Source organism: Caretta caretta, chromosome 7, assembly GCF_965140235.1.
Source record: "Caretta caretta isolate rCarCar2 chromosome 7, rCarCar1.hap1, whole genome shotgun sequence".
Lineage (NCBI taxonomy): Eukaryota > Metazoa > Chordata > Testudines > Cheloniidae > Caretta > Caretta caretta.
Window position 1 is genome coordinate 57,706,333 of NC_134212.1, and position 26,078 is coordinate 57,732,410.

The 26,078-nt window shown below is 44.5% G+C and overlaps 1 protein-coding gene across 8 annotated transcripts in view; it reads right to left on the bottom strand.

The window, feature by feature from the left end:
• Positions 1-26,078, bottom strand: part of LOC125640324 (E3 ubiquitin-protein ligase MARCHF8) — a 197,988-nt gene that overhangs the window by 90,642 nt on the left and 81,268 nt on the right. Inside the window, exon 2 of one of the 8 annotated variants that reach the window (XM_075130724.1) lies at positions 21,749-21,881. The exons of the other annotated variants lie outside the window; for them this stretch is intronic. Coding sequence (XP_074986825.1) covers positions 21,749-21,778 — 30 coding nt within the window. The 5' untranslated portion in view covers positions 21,779-21,881. The remainder of the gene's footprint in view (positions 1-21,748; positions 21,882-26,078) is intronic. 8 annotated transcript variants of the gene reach the window in all.

Below are 26,078 nucleotides of genomic sequence, written 5' to 3' on the forward strand. Positions count from 1 at the left end.
CACGTTAATCACATCTTCAAACAACTTCACTGTTTCTTCACTCCCTCCAACTCATGTCATGCTTGCTCTTCACCTATTCATAACATCTCACCAGCGCAGGTGAGAAAGCCTTCTCTACCATTCCCATTTCCTCTTGCCACATAATGTAGCTTTCCTCCCTCTCTAAGCCTCATCTTTTTCAAAAAGGACCTGAAAACATCTCTCCTATCTCTTACTTTTGCCTCAGTTTCTTTCCCTCTTTGTTAGCTTTGTAACTCTATTTAACAAAATTCTACAAAGCAATCTGAGGGTACAGTTTAATACAATGCATGAAAAAAGTTACATGAAATATTCTTATAAACACAAGAATGTCTGGAAAGATATATCAGGACATATTCTTTTCCCCAATGAGCCAAGTGAGGCAGCAAACTCCAAATTATCTAAGTCTAGATACGAGTGACAGAAGAAAGGAACAAAATTTTTCAAACCAAGAGGATTTTCTTTTCCTGCTACCTATTGCCCTACAACAGGGGCGGGCAAACTTTTTGCCCTGAGGGCTGCATTGGGTTTCGGAAATTGTATGGAGGGCCGGTTAGAGGAGGCTGTGCCTCCCCAAACAGCCAGGCATGGCCCAGCCTCTGTCCCCTATCCCCCCGCCCCACTTCTGGCCCCCAGGACTCCTGCCCCATTCAACCCTCCCCCATCCCGACTGCCCCTGGAACCTCCACCCCTGATTGTCCCCCACCACCCCATCCAACCCCTCCCTCTCATTCCACCGGTGGCCGGCGCCAGCCATGCCACTGTGCAGCACAGAGCACCGGGTCAGGAGAGGGTCTGCAGCTGCGCTGCCCCAGGAGCTTGCAGCCCCGCCATGCAGAGCATGGTGCCGGCAGCACAGTGAGCTGAGGCTCCGGGGGAGGGGGAATTGTGGGGGAGGGGCCGGGGTGAGCATCCCGGACCAGGAGTTCAGGGGCAGGGCAGGAGGGTCCCACGGACCAGATGTGGCCTGTGGGCCATAGTTTGCCCACCTCTGCCCTACAAGGTGAAGTGGTAGGCCCTGGTCCTAGTGGGTATGTCTACAGAGCAAAGAAAAACCCATGGCTGGCCCGTGTCAGCCGACTCAGGCTCTCAAGGCTTGGGCTGCAAGGAGCGCCCATTCTCTGGGACCTTCCCACCCCACAGTGTTCTATAACTGGGGCTCCAACCCAACCCCGGAAATCTACACAGCAATGAAACATCCCTGCAGCCCAAGTCTGAGTCACAATATCATAGAATATCAGGGTTGGAAGGGACCTCAGGAGGTCATCTAGTCCAACCCCCCTGCTCAAAGCAGGACCAAGCCCCAATTTTTGCCCCAGATCCCTAAATGGCGCCCTCAAGGATTGAACTCACAACCCTGGGTTTAGCAGGCCAATGCTCAAACCACTGAGCTCTCCCTCCCGCCATGAGCCAGCCACAGGTTTTTCTTTTAACATACCCAGTTAAACATGTCTTTTTGACAAATAACAGAGGCAGTGATTCTTTTCTCAGCAAGACAATGAATTAAATAACTCTTCTTGTGAGTTTATTTATACTGGGGAGGCAGGAGGGGGTAAAACCAGTGAAACACAATTTATAGAGATTTGAGAAATCAGAAAAAAAATGTGCCAGCTTTTTGGCACATTGAATGATGGTTTAAGGAATCATCTGCCATTTCCTGGTAGGAGAAGCTTAGATTAACTTTGGTTTGACAGAGACATTTGATGTTATAATTAGGTTGGCCTCGTTCTTGTTTTCTAGTGATTATAAACATCCTAATGCTATTGGGGATGTGTTGTGGAGTGTGTAGCAGTAGTACAAATACCATAGAAAAGCAGCAGCTGTTTGAAACTGCATGTCTCAAGTGGACCCAACCTGAGCCTACTCAAACTCTAGGGAAGTTCCACTTTGGACTCAAAGTTCACAGCTGGACCAAGATGGATCCAAAACAGCAGCACCTGGCTCAAAACCCTTTGAATCTTGGGGAAATTCACATCTGGACCCAAACTCTGCAGCTCAGTACAACTTGAGATCTTTGCAATGGCCCCTTCTCCTCTTGCATCATGGGTTATCAGTAGGGACAGAACTCAGGATTTTCAGCGGCAATGGCATGACCCTCTACCTTCTGGACTAAAGAATAACTCCTTAAGCTATTAGTAGTAGTAGGCTCTGTTCTGTATGTGCCAATCATTAAAAGGAAAAGGATGTGATCACATAAGACTTACTAGCCAGTGTGTTCTGCAAGTCTGAGGGATGCAATTTCATTAGTGGATAATTTAGGAGATTCTAATAAAATTTAGGTTTAAATACTGTAAATAATTATTTACTGGACTTTAAAGATCATGTGGAATGCCATGTGCCTCTCTGCTTGCAGTAAATACGAATACTAGTAATTATTATTGTGCACAAGTACTGACCACAGTCCAAAATCAGGATCAAGGCCTCACTGTGCTATGGGTATGAGATATATGATAAGAGAGAGAGTCCTGGCCAAGAGTTTACAGTCTAATTCAAGATGAGATACAAGTGGGTGAAAAACAAATGAAAGGGATGCATGCTAGCTTATTAAATATTTTTAGGAGCAGGCAGGGGAAAATAGTTTTCCCTTTTGTCTCAAATGTATTTAAAAATGTATAAAATGTATAAAATGAAATCAAATTATATTCTGCCCTGACTTGGGTTCAACTCTGTCTGCAGTAACTGACCGCTTCAAGAACAGCAGCCTGTGCAGCTCTGAAGTCAGATACAGCCACACTTCACCCCTAGGGATACTGTCACTGGAGGAGCAAGAAGGGAGGGGGTCCTGAAAATGACCGCAGAATGAAAAGATGGGTTAGTTGATTTTACTTGTGGCATAGACAGACGCTGTAGTATGAGAGATTGATCTTGCGGTTAGAGCACAGGACTGGGAGGCAGGTGTTCAGAGTTCTGTTTCCAGATCTGCCTGTACCATTTAAAAAGCGGGAATAATAACGCTTCCCTACCTCTCAAAAGTGCTGAGAGGCTAAATTTGTTCTTGTTCATGAAGCATGGAGGAGAGTCTCAAAACAGGGGGGGTTTCTAAAACTGCAACTGTTATTTTAATTACATTCTCCTGCTACATTACTGCTGTTAAGAGCCCATGTCTCCTCCTTTTTAAATTCTAGCTTTCCAATATTACAGATGCTCTTAGCTTCATTTCAAATGTATCTGTGTTCACCTTGTTTTTCCTCTCAGTGAAAAGTATGTTACATCTCCCCTGGAGTCAAACATGTGAGAAGGGTTCCATTCGTGCTTTAACAAATCAAAAACAGCTGCTACATGGCATACAGAAAATGAAAACTTTTTTTAATAAATGCCAGAGGAGCAAAAGGTGAAGTATGATAATGTGTGCAATGAGAACACCTAGCAAAGCAATATGGCCTGCAACTGTGTAGAGGAAAAAAAACTTTTTGAAAACTGTGGCAGTAAGACCCTTTAAACACAAGCACAAGACATTTGGGGACAGGAAATCTAGGTTCACCTCAAGATGGGAGTTCCATTGGTTTGTGTGTAAATTCTTGTTGCACTCCTTCCAGAATGTTGAATCTTAAACCTCTGAAAACCAGAAACACAAAGCTTCAGTACCTACCAGCCCTGCCCTGCCACCTTAACTCTGCCCCCTGGAGCTGGCAAAGGATATTCTGTATGTTTCAGCTAGGGTGGCCCTATAGTAAGGGACATGAGGAATAACTACAGCCTGGTCTACACTACAGAGTTATATCGACCTAATTATGTCAGGTTTCAGAGTAACAGCCGTGTTAGTCTGTATTCGCAAAAAGAAAAGGAGTACTTGTGGCACCTTAGAGACGAACAAATTTATTTGAGCATAAGCTTTCGTGAGCTACAGCTCACTTCATTGGATGCATTCAGTGGAAAATACAGTGGGGAGATTTATATACATAGAGAACATGAAACAGTGGGTGTTACCATACACACTGTAACCAGAGCGATCACTTAAGGTTAGCTATTACCAGCAGGAGGGGCGTGGGGGGGGAACCTTTTGTAGTGATAATCAAGGTGGGCCATTTCCAGCAGTTGACAAGAACATCTGAGTAATTACTGCAGTAGCTGTAACTAGATCTAACATAGGTGGACTTATGTTTGTAGTGTAGACATGCCCTTAGATGTTCTTATCAACTGCTGGAAATGGCCCACCTTGATTATCACTACAAAAGGTTCCCCCCTCTCCACTGCTGGTAATAGCTCCCTTAAGTGATCACTCTGGTTACAGTGTGTATGGCAACACCCATTGTTTCATGTTCTCTATGTATATAAATCTCCCCACTGTATTTTCCACTGAATGCATCCGATGAAGTGAGCTGTAGCTCAGAAAAGCTTATGCTCAAACAAATTTGTTAGTCTCGAAGGTGCCACAAGTACTCCTTTTCCTTTTGCTAATTATGTCAGTTATTACCCTACAGCCTTGCTCTCACCGACATAAGTGCCCCACTATACCAGCATCATAACTCCACCTCCATGAGAGGCACAGGGCTTATGTTAGTGTAGTTAGGGTGACAGTTGCTGTGTAGACACTGTGGATTACTTATATCGGCTGTTGGCTGTCATTATTGTCAATTTAATGGCTTTTATTGTCAATTTCATGTGCTGGAGCCATGGCTCCCCACTGGACTGCTGCTGGGTCTACCTGCTCCAAGCCAGGCTGCTGCCCAGGCTCCCCACTCAGAACCCTGCTGCCGCCTGGGGTCCCGGCTCCTCAGTCCAATCTGGGCTGCCAGCTCCCTACTGGGAGCCTGGCTGCAACCGGCAGAGAGATCCACACCCAGAGCCCTGGCAGCTGCCAAGCTCCTGGCAGGGAGTTGAGAGGTGGGGGGCGGCACCCAGCCTCCTGGAGGGGAACTTGGCTCCCAGTGGGAGGCAAGAGCCCTGGGGCAGCTGGGCTCCTGGCAGGGAGATCTGCACCTGGAGCCCAGGTGGCTGCCGTGAGCCTGGGCTCTCACCCCCCCAAACTGCCCCTCTTAAGTCAGTGGAAGCGCTCCTGATGAGGACGTGCACCATCGACAGGAGGACAGTAATGTGGACATGTTACCCCTACTGCACTAATTACTGCAGTAGCTGTAACACTTATGTTTGTAGTGTAGACATGCCCTAAGTAAAGTTCTGTGTTGTATCCATCAGAATTGTGTTCCCCATTTATCTGCATGCATTCTAACTGCTCTTCATAGTGGAAGGTATAGCTGTACTGACTGGTGCAGGGGTTACTTGTGGCAGGCTGTCATAGCTCATACTGCAATATGAAGAAGGGTGCATCTGCACCCAAATGGACCAGGGACACCATGTTTCTATGCTGAGTTATGTCTGTTGGGCAAGCAGAGGAGCACAATAGTCTATTCTTGCTATAGGACATTGCTATTGGGGCATTTAATTCATTGGATGAGGTAACCACGTGTGACAGGCAAGTGTAGGACTCATGGATGTTGAAAGGTACGTTCTGGGGTACTGATCATTGTAGCAGTGGAGATAGGTCTACAAGTTTTGCATCCGTTGTTCTGGCAGGGTCTGGTGCCACCTTTGGTTAGTGTGTCATGGTCTGTGGGTAGTTTACTTCTGATGAGCTTGGAGAGGTTGGGGGTTGTTTGAAGGCCAGAGGAGGGGGAATCAAGAAAGATGACCTATAGATATACCTCGACTGCTACTATAATCAATACATCCCCACAACACACCTTCAAGTGCCATGGGTCCTACAAGTGCCTATCACAACATGTGGCATACCTCATCCAATGAATTAAATGCCCCAACAACTAGGTAGGTAAAACAAGACAATCGCTATGCTCTTGAATGAACTCACGCAGAAAGATAAGACAAAAACACCTTATTACCTGTGGGCGAACACTTTTCAAAAATCCACATGCATCCGATGAAGTGGGTATTCACCCATGAAAACTTATGCTCCAATACGTCTGTTAGTCTATAAGGTGCCACAGGACTCTTTGCCACTTTTCAAAAACAATCACTCTATATCTGACCTCTCAGTTCTCATCCTCAAAGGAAACTTGCACAACGCCTTCAAAATACGTGCCTGAAGGGTTAAATTCATAACTTTGCTAGACACTAAAAATTATGGACTGAACAAACACTCTGAATTTATGGCTTATTACAACAATCTATAACCCATTTAACCCTGCCCCCCCAGGTTTTTTTTGCCTTTCCCCACTATGACGGGAGAGGCATTAACAGGCCACTTGACCTTGAATAGTCCCCTTGAAATGTGTGTTAACTACTTACACTAAACAATCCGTTCCCTATTATGTTTAGGGTGTCACAGCTACATGCATCTCCCAGATCTGAAGAAGAGCTCTGTATAAGCGCAAAAGCTTGTCTCTCTCTCAACCAGAAGTTGGTCCAATAAAAGATCTCACCTCCCCCATCTATTCTTTAATACCCTGGGAACAACACAGCTACACCACTGCCTACAACATATGGGGATTTGTAACAGTCTAGTGGCATTTGTGACAATGCACCACAGAGCAGAGCAAAGTTCAGGTAATGTTCCAGAGGGAAGTCCTTGAAGAAGGGGCATTTGTTTACCTCTGGCAACTCTCGCCTTGGTTTGTGCATAGCAGGTGAAATGGTCAAGTATAGGCCAGGCATCGCCAGCTGGGGCTCACAAAGTCCACCCTAAATTTGCTTTTGTAGTGAGGACATGGTCTAACAGTTTCTCCGACTGCACCCATATCCTAAGTCTCTACAGAGCTCTGTCTCATGTGAAGGGATAGAGTGCTCCTGGACGGATAGCTGTGTATGCAGGGTGGGGGAGGGCATGGCTTAAAGAGGGCAGAGTTAAAGTTGCAAGGTGAGGGCGGTGTGGACCTTAACTCTGTTTCTTGGTTTTCAAAGTGTAGGTGCACTCAGTGTTCTAAAAGGGTAGAAGAAACTGCTGGTCAACCTGAACCCTGTATTAAATCAAGTTTTGGGGCAGTGAATTTTCCTTGTTTTTTGAATGTCCCTGTTTTTAAGAAAATTGAGGTAGTGCAAGGGATAGGATTGTGGGGCACAAGGAGGATTCCTGGCAACACCTCACTGCCAACCAGACACCAGCCCTGACCCTCTATGGCCCCAGTAGAGCTGGAGGGACCATGTGGAGAAGAGAAGGTAGTGAATGATCAGTTGCTACCTGCAAGGACCATATCTACCAGCTAGAGCAGAGGTGGGCAAACTATGGCCTGCATGCCACAACCTGCCTGCAGGACCGTCCTACCCTGCCCCTGAGCTCCCAGCTGGGGAGGCTAGCCCCCGGCCCCTCCCCTGCAGCGACGCCACCATGCCACCAGTGATCTGGCCGGCCGTTCTGCGTAGGCAGCATAGCTGGCTCCAGCCAGGCAGTGGGGCTGCGAGCTCCTGCTGCTCTGAGTGGCATGGTAAGGGTGCGTGCAGCAGGGGTGGGGGTGGGCTGTTTGAATAAGGGGCAGGAGGTTCCGCGGGGGCACTCAGGAGATAGGGAACGGGGCGGGGGAGGTTTGGATGTTGGATAGGCGTGGGAGTCCCGGGGGGCCTGTCAGGGGTGTGGATAGGGCAGTCAGGGGACAGGCAGCGGGGGGAGGGGGTTGGATGGGTGTAGGGTCCTGGGGGGACGGTTAGGGTCGGGGGGTCTTGGGAGGGGGCAGTCAGGGGACAAGGAGCAGGGGGATGGATGGGTCGGGAAGTGGGAGAAGGCAGATGGGGGCAGGGGCCTGGCCACTTGGGGAGGCACAGCCTTCCCTACCCGGCCCTCCATAGAGTTTCACAACCCCGATGTGGCCCTTGGGACAAAAAGTGTGCCCACCCCTCAGCTAGAGGCAGCAAGAGAGAGCAGAGTGGAGCCCTAGTCTTTGCACTTCACTTCAGGGGCTAATGCAGGAGGAAGGGGCTCTACACAAGCCTCGAGGACATAAGAGGACTGCAGAAGTGTCAAGCGGCCTGTTCAGCTCCATGGGATTCTCTCAGGTGGATCAGAACATTCCATGGAGATGAATACAGCCTGTCACCATAGCTCTCAGAGGTGTGAACTGACCCATTCATCTCAGTGGGGGTTCTCATTCCCACTCTCCCAAAGTCTGCCCCAGCTCCTGTGGTACCATACCAATTTTCAAGACAGTGTCACCAGGCATGCGGATTTTTGAGCAATTTGAATATTAAAATAATTTCCTTATTGGGGATGCTGTATCTGATGAGATGTTGTATCTGATGAACCCCTTGACCAAATGACGCCAACATGCCTCACCCCGGTTCTGATGTGGCAAAGCAATATTTCAGTGTGGTGGTTACACCACTCTAGCTAAGGTTGCACCAGGATTTCCTAAAGACCTAAAAAAAGTCTCTTTTGGGTTACAGTATCACTTTGAAAATATTTATTGCAATTTGTGGACAGCTTGGTTTTTCTGTAGCAGTTTGTGGGGGGTGAGAATATCATTTGAGGGTTGTTTTAAGTGTTTTAAAAATGGCCATATTACTAAATTTTTTTCCATGTCTAACACTTCCTTTGGCTCCCTATTAACAGAAACAATAGCGCTTTGAGGGGTGAAACTGATAGGTCTGAATACCTTTTGAGACTGTCCAACCAAGCAGGCGGATTTTAGAACACTTAGAAAAATTATCTGTTAAAAAGTAAAGTAGTCCCAACCTTAAGTATAATGGGGGGGGGGAGGGAGAGAGAGAGCATGCGCGCGCATGTAAGAGCAGCTTGCGGGAAGAGACTGTTCTGATATTATTTCAGTCTGTGAGGATCTATTACTATTATTAACCATTTGTACTGAGGTAGCACTCATTGGCTACTAGCAGGTTTGAGGTCTTGCTGAGCTAGTACTTAGCCCTACCACATAGTGGGGATGTACTTGGGAGTTGGACTGCTCTTAGTTGCATTGTGTTGATGAACGGGTACTTTCCCTGCCTGTTTGGCATCTAATGCTGGGGGGGATTAAAGCCTACCCTACACTTGTGTTTTGCCAACATAGCTATGTCAGGGGGGTGACTTTTTGCTGAAAAGCCACAGTCTAGATGCAATTTATAGAGTAAAGAATAATATATTTGTGCCAGTACAGCTTAAACCAGTTCCCCAAGCAAAAATACCAGCACATGGACTCTTCTGACAGTATAAACTGCACCTGCACTAGGAGGGTTTGGTGGAATAGTTTTACCACTACGGCTACACCAACAAAACTTTTTAAGTGTAGACAAGGGCTAAATCCTTCTTGACCTTATGGCGGTAAGCAAAATCTTCCAAATGCAATCTGATGCAGTGATCCCTGCCAGAGTCTGCAGACAGCCTGAAACAATAGCTCAAAGAGGTATGAACTTTTATCACTAGTGTGTTAAGTCTGAAGCCTAAACAGTGGCAATCAGTCACCACTTAACTTCTCCATGGCTGATCAAGCATATAAGAAAGAGGGACAGTGATATTATCAAGAGCTGTACAATCTAGACATTACAATTGGGCATAGTATTTGGGACAACACCATTGCTTACTCCCCTCCACCCTTTATGTTAACCTGAGAAATGGGAGGCCAACCAATTAGAAGATAAATCCAACATGATATTCAATTATGTTTTTACGGCGAATGATGGTCAGCGCTCTTATGCTCACCACAGTGGAATGGTGCAGGGCCACAATTACACAAAAGGGCAGCAGTGAAAGCTCTATTTCAGTAATATAGAGATCTTGCTGAAGCCCCTTTGAAGCACAGGCAATGTCATGATTTTTAGCAGAATTAGCCCTCTAATCTACAGGGCCAGACCTGGATTTGAAGGCAGACCAGGTGTCTCCATTAGCCCAAAGTGTCACATCTGGCTCTTTGAACTAATCTGACCTATACTGAGACACGTGAACAGTTCTCTGGAGACCACAGTCATTATGTTTCAAGGTCCTAATGCTAACCAGTGACTAGCAATTTAAATTAAAAGATATCAGTATCTCCCAATGACTCAAACCAACATAGTATTTTCTATTAGACAGAGAGAAATTGACAAAACCTAATAATCAGCAGACACCAGATAAAATGACAAAACCTGTTCAAAGGAAACTACCAAGTCAATACAAACATTAAGAAATGACAATACAGCATATAGTAACTACAAAAAGGAAAAGTCTTGGTATTGAGAACAAATATCAAGGTCAACATAACAGAGCTTACAGACAGGCAGCTTTCAAGATTGTTTTCCTATTAAAAAAGGCTAACCTGCGAATTTATTGCAGTTTAGGGAGGGTTGCTTCCTTTTTTATGAACAGAAAAAACCCATCTTGACAGCCTGGCAGGAGGTGTTGGAGACAGTGGAGGAAGATTGAAAAGCAGCTTCTTCTCCTCCTCCCCCACACTTTCCAGATTCCCTGGTTCCTTTTCACTTTTTAAACTGCTGAAAGTGAAGGATTTGAGCATCCTCATGATGAGGCAAGTGTTGTTCGAGACTGGCGCTTCAAGGCACTTTGCTAAGGAACATGAGAGTGAAAGTGTCTGCACCATCACAGAGGTGCTACTGGATGCAGTGTCCAGGAGCAGATTTCAAAAGCAACTATGGCCCCACCATTCCCAGCTGCAACTCTCCGAGGGCTTCCTAGCTGGGCAGATATTTCTAATTTGGCTTCCTTTCAGAGAAGCTGAATCAGAACCCAGGCTGTTCAAATGTCCCAATAGGTACAAGCCGTCCAGTACTGCCAACCGCAGGTGTATAAAAGACATGAGTTATGTCCCCCTCAAAATCACGAGATAAGCACCCACAATCTCATGACTTTTACGCCTGTTAACAGCCTGCAGATTTTTGAGCTTAAGAGTCATGTTTTCAAGCCTTTCTCCACAACAGTGAAGGGGAGAAACTTAGTTTAGAAAATGATGAAGTTCTTGTGGAATCGCTTGACTTCAAGAGCTTTAAAGATGACCAAGTATCACAAGACTCGCAATAGAAATCACAGGAACTGGCAACATTAACTGGGCTCCTGGAGGAATCTGGGAACTGACAGTTGGGTGGGAGAGATCTACAGACTTTGGCATGCACCCACTGCAGGAAGGGAGCCTGCATGTCAGAGGGAGGCTTTAGAGAGGCTGGTGAGCTAGGGTGACCAACTGTCTAGTTTTGGACCCGAACACCTGGTTGAAAAGGGACCCTGGCAGCTCCAGTCAGCACGGCTCACCAGGCCGTTGAATGTCAGGTTCGCGGCGCTGCAGCAGGGCTGGCAGGCTCCCTGCTAGTGCCACGGCACCCGAGTCCGGAAGCAGCCAGCATATCCGGCTCCTAGCCTTAGGGGTTGCCAGGGTGGGGTCCAGGGATGCCCCCCTCCCCCGCCCGCAGAGGCAGCTCCCATTGGTTGGGTCAGGACAGGGGAGGAACTAGTGCCACTCGTGAGAGCTCAGCAAGTGGCTGTTGAGGGGTCATGTGGTGCGCGCTTCTCCCACTGCTTCCCAGCCCTCTTCTCCTCGTGCTCCTCCTGTGGCTGGGCTCAAGCTGCGGCACATGCCTTGCTGCGAACCATGGACTGTCACCCCACTACCTGCACCCAGGAGTTGGAGGTATGTGTATCCCTGTCTCCAAGTACTGGGAATGGGGCTGCACCCACAACCCACGTCATTGCATCCCTCCCCATCCCAACCCCATCCCTGCACCCCTATTCCCCGTCACTGAATCCCTCCTCATCCCAACCCCGCCATCTCCCCGTCATTGCATGCCCCCTGCACCCCCATCCCCCTATCACTGCACCCCCAAGCCCACGTCACTGCATCCCTCCCCATCCCTCATCATTGCATCCCCCTGCACCCCTCCCCTCCTCACTGCATTCCTCCCAGTCCCAACCCCCCCACATCCCCATCACTGCACCCCCATCCCCATCACTGCATCCCTCCTTGTCCCACCACCCCACAACCCCCCCCTTCATTTCATCCCCCCATCAGTGCATCCCTCCCCATCCCAACCCCCCCGCACTCCTATCCCCAGTCACTGCATCCCTCCCAGTCCCAACCCTTCCTCTTCCCCTGCAAGGAGTAGCTGGGGATGTGTCAGACCCACCCCCAGAAACCTCCCTCGGAATCAGAAAGCTCAGCATCCTCCCTACGGGAGGAGTCACTGTACGAGGAGTTGCTTCCCCACTGAACCTCAATCCCTGCACCTGGAGCCCCTCTGCAACCAGACTCCCTGCCCCTAGACCCCCCCACCTCTACACCCAGACCACCCCCACTGAGCTCCCTGCACTCTAACTCCCACCCTGATGAGTCCCACCCCCTGCACCACCTTGAGCCCCCACATCCAGACCCCCACCCACTGACCCCCAACTAGCTGCACCTAGACCCCCATACCCAGACACCCCGCTGAGCCCCAACACCATCACCTGGAAGCCCCTGTAGAGTTCCACTCCCCCTGCACCGGGAACCCCCCCACAACAAGCCTCTGTGCATCCAGACCTGCCCCAGCCACTGAGTTGCCTGCACCCAGATTGTTCCACATAGAACCCTCTCACCCCTCGCCTGGATCCCTCCCACAATGAGCCCCTTCACACTTGGATCCTGCCCGGTTGAGCCTGCCTGCCCCACACCTGGTGCACCTGGCACAGAGGGGCAGGCCCAGACCTTGTGCTGTGTCAGGGTAGGGTGCAGCCTCACCACTGAGCCCATGTCCCAGGGAAGAGAAGTGATATTCCACCTTCATGCAGCCAGTGGCCTGTGCTCCCACTGCTATGCTGTAGCCTCCACATTTATTTATTGACAAATAAAACATGCAGAATTTTAATATACTGTGCGCAGAATTTTAAAATTTTCATCGCAAAATTTTTCATTTTTTGGCGCAGAATTCCTTCAGGGGTTATGCATTGTATGTGTGTAAGAGACTGTGTGTCTTTGTGTAGGGAGGTGCATGTATTGCCGCATGTGTGTGTATACCCGCGTGAATAAAATCTCCAGCCTAACTCTTTGACTTTTATTCCTTTTGCTGGCACGCACATACAAAAATTGATGATACAAGTTTTTAAAAGAGAAGGAAACGAAAAGAAATGTATTCTTTCTTAAAAAGTGAATGTTGTTGACTAATAATTGCAGAAGAGCCAATGTATCATATATTTTTCCCCACCTTTGTCTAGCTATATTATAAACTCTTTGTTGCAGACTCTCTTTTTATATGTATGTCCAGCACTGACCACCCTGGAGCCCTGATCTTAGTTGGGGTCTCTAGGCACTAAACAACAATTGTAATAATAAATAACGTGGAAGTGTGTGTGTTAGTGCATGCTAGGTGTGTACACATGAATACACGTTTGTATCTGCATGTAGGCATGGGAGTCAGTTTCTATAGATTTATTTTTACAGGTATCTGGACCAGTATTCATCTCTGTGGTCGTGCTCTGTGGATCTGTATGTGTGTTTCGGGAGTGGGCTTTTAATGGACCCATTGCAGCTGTGATAATATGTGGACCTAATTCCACACATAAAATTACAATAACTTTAGTGTACAAAAAACAGGGATCTGATCTGTCAAAAATATGCCTGTTTGGGCCTTGCAGTAAAAAATGAGCATGTGAAAGAGGATGGGGGAGAGCAAGTGACGGAGGGGGGTGGGAGGGAAATGGAGTGAGCAGAGGCGGGGCAAGGGTTTTCTAAAATAGAAAGATGGCAACTCTATGTGAGCCCAGAAAGAGAGAGGCTGAGTATCCTCAAATCCCGTTGACTTTGTGGAAGTTGAAAGTGCTCAACATCTTGCAGGTTCGAGCCCGAAGAAAGGAATAATGAACTTGGTCACAAAGAGCTGCAAGACCCTTCTTTTCCAGCCCTTTCCAAATGATTAGATTCTGGTTTCCTGGTAGACTGAGAAAGCTGCATGTGTTTGGCTTCCCTTCACTGTTTCATCTTAAGCCTTCTAAGATGCCTCCATGCCATGGTGATCCGCACCAAGTAAATGCTTGTAATAACAACAGCTATTAGCAAGCTCTGTGTTATGGTAATAAAAAGGACAGGAAAGTCCCTAATCATGATAGGTGCTCTCATCCACTCATACCTCACTGATGAGAGAGAGGTATCACTTACAAAGGGAAATTAGGTTTCAAATATTAAGCAAAGACATGAAAAGGGGTGAGGCAGAGAGAGAGAGATGTCGAAAATATCAAACAGGAGAGGATATAAATAGGGCAGTATAAAAACAATTCTCTCAGTTCTTTTTGACTTTGTGATCATTAACATACGGATGGCCCTTTTCGCAGTAATGGAGCTGGTCACCTTCCAGCCAGATTCAACTCAGTTACATTCTGCCTCCCTACATGCTGTAGTTTTGGGCGGATAGTTCTCATTTCCTACCCTAAACTCTTGTGTAATCTTGCTGTGTTCTGTTAAACAGTGGCTGGGTTTCACTCCAGAGGTAGCCATACGTAAAATCTACATAGTCATTGGGTATGCTTCAGGATGAAAGATACTATATAAAACAAAGTATTATTTTAAAAATTTAAAAAGCTTCATAGTTATAGTAATCACAATTACCAGCTGGATGTGGTAAATTACCGGCACATAATGAACTGAGGAATTTCTCAATATATAAAACAGTATTACTAACATGGTGTCGGACAATTTATTTGGTCTTTCAAAGGTCCTGCAACTACTCTTCCTGCAAACCATGAAAAAGCATATTAGTCCTTTGACAGAGAAGTGCTGCCACGTGGCAATTCATCCGAGCAATTTTTATGTAGTTACAACAGTTGTGCTAATCAAAAGTCACTAATTACTGACCGGACAGATTAACTTTAATGGATTTAAACTGCACCCACTTATGCCAGTATTGAATCTGGCACTCAGTATTTACCAAGCCAAATCTTTAAGGACCAAAATAGCCATGTGCTGTTGTTTAATGAAAGCTTAAACACAAACAAAACAAACAGCACTGCAGATGAACTATCTTATCTATATTTCAAATACATCTACCATTGAAACTGGTATTTAGGCACCAAACCGGGAGAGATGGCCTAATACTATGCATCGGAGTTCAATGGGAAGGAAGGATGATGTTGTCGGTAAAGTGCTGGCTCTACTCAGGAGATGGTGATTCAACTCACAGATCTCATGTGACCTGGGCAAGTCACTTAATATCTTACTGCACTTCAGTTCTCCATCTGTAAAAGGGAGATAGCGATACCTTTTCTCCTCCATCATTTGTCTGTCTTCTCTATTTAGACTGTAAGCTCTTTGGGGCAGGGTCTATCTCCAGCTGCATGTACACATGGCACATAGCAAAATGGGGCTCCAATATTGGTTGAGGCCTCTAGGTGCTATTGTAATACAAAATTCATAAATAATGGCAACAGGTCACCCCATAACATAAATATACTGGAAAAATAAGAATTGTAGGTGAACATGAACATCAGTTATTGATGGATATTAATATTTGAAAATTATTAAAAGGCAACCCAGGACTGTAGTGATGTTTGCCTGTTTGCTCAATATTGGTACCTCTGGAGTGTTCCTGAGGCAGTGAGAATTGGCTACATGGATTCTAGATAGGTACTGCAAAAAAATCACGATTAAATTTCTACTAGTTGCTTAAAAGCAATGCTAACAAGAAAGGCACCTCTGAAGATTACAGGGAGAGCTATAAATGTGGTGATAAAAAGTGAGCAAAGAATGAATGACTTGCAAAGAGCAGTTTGAGGCTATGGCCATATGAGAAATAGTTCATTGAGAGCATGGTAACAAATTCCAAATCTAATTCTTTGAAGCCATTAAAGCAAAAGCAATGCTGCTGGAAAGCCGAAAGTCCCCAGCCTCTTAAAGGAGGTAGCAAAAATATTCCTCACCATTCCTCATATTTCTGACCATCAGCCTGATAAGGCTAATTGCTTGTCTTTTACCTAGAAAGATCCAAGAAGAAGGGTCATAAAGTGGAGCTGAACAGGGAAATAACCTCTATTCAAAAACTTGTGAAGCCTTGTGATAAAATCCTGCAAGACTATAATGTCATAGAGACTGAAATCAAGGCAGGCAGGCATCAAGGGGTAGCCATGTTAATTTGTATCCACAAAAACAACAAGGAGTCCAGTGGCACCTTAAAGACTAACAGATTTATTTGGGCATAAGCTGTCGTGGGAGGTTTGCCCAAAGAATTGAATTTGGCAAAGAAAAGTGAAAAGGCACAAGCGAAGACCAAAGGGCAGAGTGTAAAATATCCCTGGACAAAACCACAAAGTGGTAAGAATCTATTTAATCAGGAATTTCTCCAGCCAAGATCTCAGATTTAGAAAGAAATGTAAAGCACAGCAATGTAAGATAGCTCTCTGTGGCCCTGACCATGGGAACTGCATTAGTATAGAAAAGGAAGACAGTTTTGTACTAGGCAGGCTAATTTATCTAAAGACCTGCACCTTTGCCTCCTCTAAATGCACTGTGAAAGTGCATGAGGGTTTCAACAGGCACAAATAAATAAAGTATAATAAACATCACTTCTACTGCACCCTTAAATGCATTTAAAACCCAACTATCATCCCACAAAAACTGAGTTTCCTAGGAAATAGAATTAGAAGGGACCTCCTGGTCACCAAGTCTAGTTCCCTGTTTCTGCAAGCAACCCCACTCACAAAGTTGCCAACCACCATCTTAAAAACTAGTTAGATTGTTTGCCCCCACTCATTTGATAGTTAGATATCTTCTTTTAATTTCTAGCCTAAATGTATTCATTTGGCAGTTTATACCCATTTTGTTCTTGTGCCAACATTGTCCTTTAGCTTAAACAGCTCTTCTCCCTCCTTGGTTTTTACCCCCCAGTGTATTTACAGAGAGCAATCAGATCCCCTCCCTGCCTGCACTTTGCTAGGACAGTGGTTAGAAAAACACCACCATTTTACTGGCAAACTGAGCAGATTTGCTCTAGAAATCATTGACACACAGTAAACATGGAGCCCTACTATGCTATTTTCACCAAGTCACTTTTCAGAGCAGAACTTCACTTTTAAGCTGCAGCCCCATAACAGGCAGTGTAATCAAGGTGACGAAGACATGAATAACTGTAGCACAGACTACACCTAGGAGAGAAAGATGAGCCCATCTCACCAAGCATAGCTAGGAAAAATGCTCTTCAATCAGGTTAGGAACACAAATGCCAAACCAGAAACTTCAGTACCAAGCACCATGCACGCTACATCAATCGATGAGGCTGACAACGGCTACGTCTACCCTAGCACTTTTGTCGGTAAAACTTTTGTCTGTCAGAGGTATGAAAAAACACGCCCCTGACGTAAGTTACACGGACAGAAGTGCAGGTGTGGACAGTGCTATGTCAGCGGGAAATGCTCTCTTGCTGCCATAACTACTGCTGCTTGGTGGGTGGTGGTTTAATTATGCCGACGGATGAGCCCTCTGGAGCCCTTCAGCATAGAGCCGCTACACAGGAGACTTGTGGTCTTGCAGCTGAAGCAGTACAGTTGTGCCGCTGTTAGATCTCTAGTGTAGACATTGCCATAGTCACTCTCATTTCGGCCAGCTGCTTATGCCAGTTACCTCACTCTTGTTATTAACTTGCATTTAGGCATTAGATCAGTGAACCAGGTGTGAAACTAAGTCTCTTTACAACAGTCTAGGGAATTAGCTCTGCAAACTCCCAAGTGTAGCACCAAGGAAGGTGAGTGCAAACAAAGGGACTTACTCAATATTTTTATTACAGTAGCGCTCTGAGGCCCCATTGGGTTAGCCACTGTTAAAACATATAAAAAGGTAACAAAAACCCTGTCACTTGTCTGATGGATGTGCCATAATCGGAGACTCCCTTAAAAACAAAAAAAAGTCTAAACTTCATGAGTAGAAAAGCTCTCTATATCCCAAAGGGGAGAAGAGTCAAAGCCTCCAGGAAGTCCAGGAAGGCCCTTTGTATAGCTAGATAGTAATAATATCCTCTCTAACACACAATTTCAATTCAGCCACACTACCACACTCAGTGCGCACAAAGAACAGGGAAAAAAATCACACTGCAAAATACAACTGTTATTGTTATTAGGACTATAAATATGACACAAAATTTCATCAGTGCAGATTGTATAGTTGATTACTTTAAAGCCATAATGCAAAGAAGTAGGTGTGTGTATTTAAATAAGAAATTTTGAATGTGTAATTAACTACATTTCTTTCTTGTCTGTTATGATCGTAATTTTAAACATTATTATAATTATTAAATACTGCAGTGCTGGAAAGTCTGTGTTCAGATTATACGCTGCACTGTGATTTTCAATTCTTCTGTGTGTGTACTGTTGTATTCTTTTCACAGTTGGAAAATAGTTCTCGCTTCTTTGGTCCCCCCACAAAGAAACCCAATGCCCAGGTCTGGAGAAGTTTACACAGCTACAGGTTGATATTTCTAATTAAAACTTGAGTGCGGTCCCTTGAACCCTCTCCTAAATGAGTTGAAGAATTACCTTTTGTTGTGGACATAACAGATGCCTAAGGAGCTAGTTACTTCTCGGGACAAAGAAGCACTTCTCACAGCTGATCCAAGTCATGGTGCAACTCCCAAATGCCATTCACTACTCTCTCCTTCCAGTGAGACGCCTCAATATCCCTCCTCTATCCACCCACCCTTCTCTGGTCATGGCTACCTGACCAACTCCAACATTTTACTGCACTTGCTAGAAGTCGCTTCTAGATTGAGAGTTTTAAGCCTTTACCCCCAATCAAGTCATGCCATACAACCTCCCTTATTAACCACACATCAACCACAGCTGCCCGTTCTTCCCCATTCTACCCGTCACTGCCACACACCAACTTACCAGTCACTGGCAAGTGAAACACCCCCTATCAAAAAACTCACCCCCAGTCATATGACACCCCAAAGATCTCCCCACTCTGTCTCTGCAATATGAGCCCTTTCCACCCCCAATTCTTCTGACCAGACTCCCGGCCCAGAACAAGACCTCAGGCCATACTGGGCAAAAGGCAGGGTCCATTAACAGAAATCATAGAATCTCAGGGTTGGAAGGGACCTCAGAGGTCATCTAGTCCAACCCCCTGCTCAAAGCAGGGCCAATCCCCAATTTTTGCCCCATCCCTAAATGGCCCCCTCAAGGATTGAACTCACAACCCTGGGTTTAGCAGGCCAATGCTCAAACCACTGAGCTATCCCTCCCCCCACACCCTCTAGCCGAGTTTTATTTTTTTCCCCAGTGGTTTTAGGAGCCTATACCTGAAAATAACCTCATTTATACTTTGCTATAGTCAGACAAATGTCATTGTTATACAGACAGATCCAGTTTACGATGCTCATTTCAGTATTGCTTTTCATATGGAGCTGCAAATATGAAATGTTTATTTTGTATTCCTGTCCAAACTCAATAGGAATCTTTATATTCAGCTCCAAAGTGGTAATGTGATAGATAAACCAGGTTATCACATTAATTTCATCACCGCAGCTCTTGGGAAATTCACCTCAGTTTGAACTCAAAATGAAAAGTATCATTTCCCAACACTATTTTGGTTCAGTCTCAGTTAAAGGTGACCTGAAGAAAGGGGGAAGAAAATTAGACTTGTGCCCTTTTTTCCCCCCTGCTTTTAAAAATATCAGGTAACAAGTCTCATCTTTCTTGGTTTTGCTAAAGAGGGCTTTGATCAAATCGCAATCTGCATATTTCTCAGCCCTTAACTGAAAGGGTGAATGTGGGGAATCTTTAACAAAGACATCTTCCCTCCCACTTGCTTCTCAGGCATTTGGTTTTTTATTTGTTATTTTGCTTAACACCTATTTTATTTCACAGAGTTTTGAACAGCTTGAATACAAATTATTACCCCTCTCCATTAAACAGATTTTACTATCTCTGATGTCACAATCCTACCAGGTATTCAGTGCCTTGTGTACACCAGGAATTGCAGGGAATTCTGCTATCACTGGCGTAGCTCTCGCATGGTAGCATGGTCACAGGTGTTTTTATCACTCTGTCATCTAGATGTACTCTGAAGGGGGCTAGAGGAAACAGTGATAAAAACGCCAGGAGCCAGCGCTTCCACCATTGCTGTACAGGTGGTATGATAACAGTGGGAGAATTCCCTAAAATTCTCGGAGTAGATAAATCTCATTTGACTATAGAGACTATTGGTAAAAAAAATAAAATAAAAATGGACAGATAAGACCTGAATTTCTATTGTAAAAAAGCAAACAAAACACACTGGGTTTTTGGAAAAACCACCATTCAGACCTTCCTTTGTACATCATTCATAGCGAACCAATCACAAAAGTCCAGAAACCCCAATTTCCTCCCTCCATACCTCACTGTGGAAATCACATTAATTTGAGTGACCTCAGCTCCAGCAAGTGTTGAAATGTTAAATAAAAGCATTTCAGATTTTATTTACAGCAGTTCAAGGCCCTCGTCTCCTTCAGTTAGCTCACTAAAGTCAATGGAGTTGTACTAGGGATGAATTTTGCCACACAGTGTTAGATAAATCAGTTTCAAGCACCACATTTTGTTACAGAATGCATATTCCAACATACATTTTATAACAATGTGTTAATCTCACTTAGATACATATTTATGACCGGTATTGACACATCTCTAAAATACAAAGGACAGATCAGATATCAGTACGATTATTTCATTTGATCCACAAGAACTTTAAAAGCATGAAGTACAGCAAACAATAGCTGGAAGTGACCATTTCTGATGGTCAAAAATCCTGCAATTATCATGTGTCATACAATTTATATCTCAACCTACTCAAAATCTGAATTGGAAAAAAAATAGAATATGGTATTTCAAAGTCACCTCTATGTATACATACAAATTATACTTATGTGAATGTATCATCTTGAAAAGAAGCAGACTGGCATTCAATGTATGTTCAAGCTTCAGCAAAAACATGTGATTATTAATCTTCTCCATGGGATTTTCCATAAATCTGACAATTTCTGCTTCCACCAGTAATGCTTATTTACTAAACCCTGGATTGGATTTAAAGCTTAAAAAAAAAAAAAAGTGTCTATGCATCAGAACACACCATTTTGTTCCAATTGTCTAACAGACTCTTAATCTTTGCTATTTCACATTGGGTTTTCCGGCAGCCCACTGTAGCTTTTCTTCCCCCCCTTTAAAACCAGCAACGAAGTTAACAGCTAGGGACAGCATCCATACTAAACAAGACACACAAAGCAAATGACAATATTCGAACGTACTTGCCAAATGAAATCACATCAGTGTCTCTGTCACACACAGAGCAATGCAAATAATGTTCAGAAATAGAACAAAGACCCTTTGTTATTGTTCCATGAGGTTTTGTAAATCTCCTTCTCTATCTTATGCTGAACTCTTCACTCAGCATTAGAACATGGATCTAGCAGAAAATGAACATGACTTAAAATAGATTCTGCCAGCATTCTGGAGATGCATCATTGGAAATTGGGGTTTTCCACACTCGCTCATTCAGTTATATTTTAGCAGGATCTTCTCAATGTTACCCCCACATTTTTAAATATTGATAAAAGTGCTAATACAGTTTCAGCGTATTTTAGCATTAACATATGAAAGTTAGAAGGCAGCATGTTCTCTCTCTCAGGATTACTGACTTATGAAGGAGAGAATGCTAGCACAAATTGGAAATGGAGTATTTTTTAAAAAATCCAGTTACCTTGTTCAATTCTAATAATGAATCACACAGAAAGGGATTGTTGGAGCAGCTTGCTAATGAGGAGTCTCAACAGTAGGCCGTCTTGATAGACTGCCTTACTTTACACAAAGATTTGTTCTGCAAAGCTTAATGCCATCCTTACAGCGAACTATAAGCCAAGATACTCTGCTGACAAGGCAGTTTCCTACCTGAAGCTTCATTTCCCAGCACGAATGCATATGTGTATCCTTAGTGTGGCTTCTCCTTCTTGCATGACTCCTGCTATCCAGACTAAAGAGAGGGGAGCTGTGGAAGCACAGCTGCTGACTGCCCTACATTTGCCTGCAGATGAAGAGAAAGAGTTGGTACTGCACTTGCCTGGGCTTGTTTAAGCCCCCTAAGTATAACACGAATGTCGCTCAAACCGGACTAACTACTTCCTCCAGCTGATCCCAATGAAAAACGCCTGTGATAAATAACGCATGAGAACTCCCAAGAACATGCTTCATTCCTTCCAGCAGCTGATCTTCATCTCCCCCTACCAAAACCAGCAGTTTGTAGTGTAAAAATCCTTAGCAAGTCTTGTGAGGTGAATCATATAAAATCTCCCAGAGTCCAATGAGCAGAGTGACTAACATATAGGAAAGAAAATCACAAAAGGGAGCAAGGTTGTTTGTTTTTAAATGATCTCTTCAGATGCACAGAGCCACAAAGATACAGTCAGAAGAGATCATGTTTAGCACTGAGCCCTACAACCAGATTATACAATCCTAGTAAATGTACACCGTGAATCTGTAGTTTGTTTATCATCACCTTGGGGTGGTGGGTTAGGGAAACCACAAAGATCTCAACATTGAGGATGGATGTAAATAACATGGGTTATAGAAAGCAAACAATTATGCAAACCACAGTAAAATACAATAGAAGAGGAGGAAGAGGAGTGGGGAAATATGTTCTCTGGCTGGTAAGTTAATTGACCATTAGAAAGCAGGAACAGATTGTTTAGAGGAATTTAAGGGAAGGGGAAGAATCTCACTGTCCCCTCCCCCACACTGACAAACAACCAACCAAATTAACAGGCTTCTTCTCTGGGCACAGAGTTCAGATGTCTTGGCATAACTTTGAGAACTACTGCAGTACTATCCCTTGTTTTAGGGCTTTAAGGACCTTGTTTCAGAAGGGAGGAAGCACAACTACATGTGCAAATTTAAGGCTAATCTTCATGTGCTGTATTTGCAGGCATGATTAGCGTGGTGGCATGTTGAACAATACCTATTGTTATCTGCAATATTTCAAATCTGTTCCTTGCAATGACTTTGCTCTGACTTGGTTATACCACAAACAATTTGGTCTCTAATTGGTCCATCTGTTAACTGTTCAAATTCACATGACGTAGCTTTATTAAGCAGGTCTGTACACAAGAGTCCATGTTCTCACCTGGCAGGTAGTTTCTTGTAAAGAAAAGGTGGCTTTAGTATTATGATTTATTATTTGTACTGTGATAGCACCTAGGTGCCACAGGCATGGATCAGAGCTCTACTGTACTAGGCACTGTAAAAACAGAACAAAAAGGTGGTCCCTGCCCCAAAGAGCTACCAGTGTCAGTATACGATGAATGCGACAGAGCACGGGGAAACAGTCAGCACAATAAGCAGGACTCACAGCACACCCGCTGCCGAGCTGCTATCAATTTTTGACAGCATCAAAGCACAGGACATTTTTACAGGGATCATGGAAGTCTCAGAATTTTTGAATGACTTTAGCTAGCCATGTGCAGGCCCTGTCATGCTCCCACTGGAATATATCATTGATCTCCAGGGCCTCCGCAGCTGCTGCATGTAGTAGTGTGGGAGCATTCTCTCCAGTTTCTCTTCACTACCACTTGCTTCCAGGAAGATCTGACATTGCCGCAGCACATCCATTCCATCCCCAGTTCTCTTCTACACTGAGGGGTTCAAGTGGCGTCATTCCCTTTTTTACCAAAGATTTCATTTATATGCAAATAGGCTTTAGTCACCGGACTGGTCATTCTGCTTTAAGAAAAATGCCACGTTTCACAAGACTCACAATAAAAACTGTGAAAGCTGCAAGACTGGCGTCATGCATATCATTTGCAAACACAACTGTAGTAACTGCATGCAAATTAAATGTGCAGCTGCGTGCACATTTTTGCATAAAGCCCTAAAGTTCTTCACTTTTAAAAATCTGGCCCTAACTGTTCTTTTCTCCATCCCTCTCTCTTGCTACTCCTATTTTACTAACAGGAACACAAAGGTTTAGGCTATGTACCGGTGCACTGTGCCGTTGTAAATTCTCTAGTATAGCTGCTCGAAGCCGATAGGAGAGAGCTCTCCCATCAATTTAATTAATCCACCCCTAACGAACAACGGCAGCTATGTCGGCAGGAGAAGCTCTCCTGCTGACCTAGCACTGTCCACACTGGTGCTTAGGTCGATGTAACTTATGTCACTCCAGGGGGTGGTTTAGTCACACCCCTGAGCGACACAAGTTACACTGACATAAGGGGTAGGGTAGACTTTGCCTTACACTAGAGGGAAAGGATCTGGGGCCAGCAAGAGCTGTCCGATCTAAGTTAGTGTGCCCCATCAATCCATTCTTTCCTCAAAGGTATGCCACTTTCTTCTACATTATATATAGTGTGATAACTGTTAGTGCAGCATAGACATATGTAAGACTGCTCAAGATTAAAAACCTCTCCCTTTTCAAGAAGGAAGCCAACAGAAATACACATCGTTAGTTGGAGGGGAAAAAAAGAAAAGAAAAGTCTGGAGTGCTCAGATATTACTATATCAAAGGCCGTTTAAGTAGGGGATTACTGCCCAAAAAACATTTAGATTATTTTCAAGATATTGCAATATCTGAAATATGGCATTTAAAGTTTTCTAAGAAACAAGGTCACTTATACTAATTTCCGTCTGTCAGAGTTCATGCAATATTCTCAGGCAATGCGGCACTACTCTGAAAAGCGACTAACAATGGCATCGCCGGGTAGCATACTTACTGCGTCTTAATGGTCCCAGATCAAATTTGCTTAGTTTACAAGTAAAATAGGTTTTCTCTGAATGTCGGTCCTGCGAACTCCATCTGAGACCCAAAAGACCAGCTCTATTTTTTGGTGCATGCATCACCACCAGTAATACACATTCCATATACTATAATTCTGCCCTCCGTTATTCCTGTGCAACTACATGGTCTTCAATTTGGTTCTGCAACTGGAATTTTATTAACAAGTCTGTTGATAAGGTATGAGCAAGAATCAAATCCAGCTTCCCCTCCCAGAACTGTGTTGGTCTGCGGAGCTAACAGGGGTGACAAGAACTATACAAAGGTGTTTGTTATAAGAATGCAGAGCTGTGAATTAATATATAGGGGGACAGATCTGTTGATTAAGGTGCCATTTTATATAGTTTCTTTAAATATCTTCATTGGCAAATCTGTTATCCCCCTTTGGATACATGAGTGTTTCACGTCAATGGCTATGGGGTCTATTTTTCCTTCTATATATACACTTTTATGTTTAAGAGGTGTGCACAAGCATCAAATGGAGAACATACATTCAGTTTAAATGGACCCTGTAGCAAGAGAAACAAAGGGCTCTATTACCAGTCCTTAAGTCAATTAAACTCCCACTGCTATCACTGGCCTCTTGCCTGCACAAGGATTGTGGCATTAGGCCCATTATGTTCTACAACAGGAATGTAACCATTCCATGAGAAACAAACCAGAACACATGTTGATGCAAGCATGGGAGTAATTAAATATTGTTCACAATTTATTTGTTCTTCATTGGTTATTTCAATTAAAAACATGGCTAATGAGAGTTTTATAGTATATTTGGCCCCTTAGAAAGGAACCTCCATGAAGAATTCATGAGTAATGAAATATCTTTATAAAAGATAAGGAGGGCCATTTCTTTCTGAAGGATTCCTTTAAACCAGTGGTCCCCAAAACTGTGAGGCACAACCAGAGGAATGTTTGGGGATAGGCGGGGCCCAGACCAGGGCCACCCAGACCTGCTCTGCCCCCAGCTCTGCTTTACCTCTGCCCCGACCCCAGTTGCAGCTCCAAGCTCAGCTATGGCCCCCGGCTTGCGGCCCCGGACTCCAGCCCAACTCCCCATCCCCCACTCCCAGCCCCAGCTCCTGACCGCAGCTCTTGGTCCCGGCTCCTGACTGTGCCTTCCAGGGGGCACGAACCAAGGGTTGGGTAGCTGAGTGGGAGCAACTGAAAATTTTTGGAACCACTGCTTTAAATTAACTCAGGGTTTCCAACTCTCATAATTTGATTATGAGCCTTGCAATATTTTGGCATTTTCCTTAAAGCCCCTGTACCTGAACAATATGATTAATTAAGAATCTGAACTTACTTTAAAAAAAAAAAAAAAGAAAAAAAAAGTAAGTTTATAGCTCTCCTGGTTGCAGGAAAAAAATCTTGGAAACAGAACACTAATGTGTCTAAACCCAGAAGTTAAATAAAAAGAACCCCAAAGTTATCACTTTAAAAAGATTTCAGGATGTT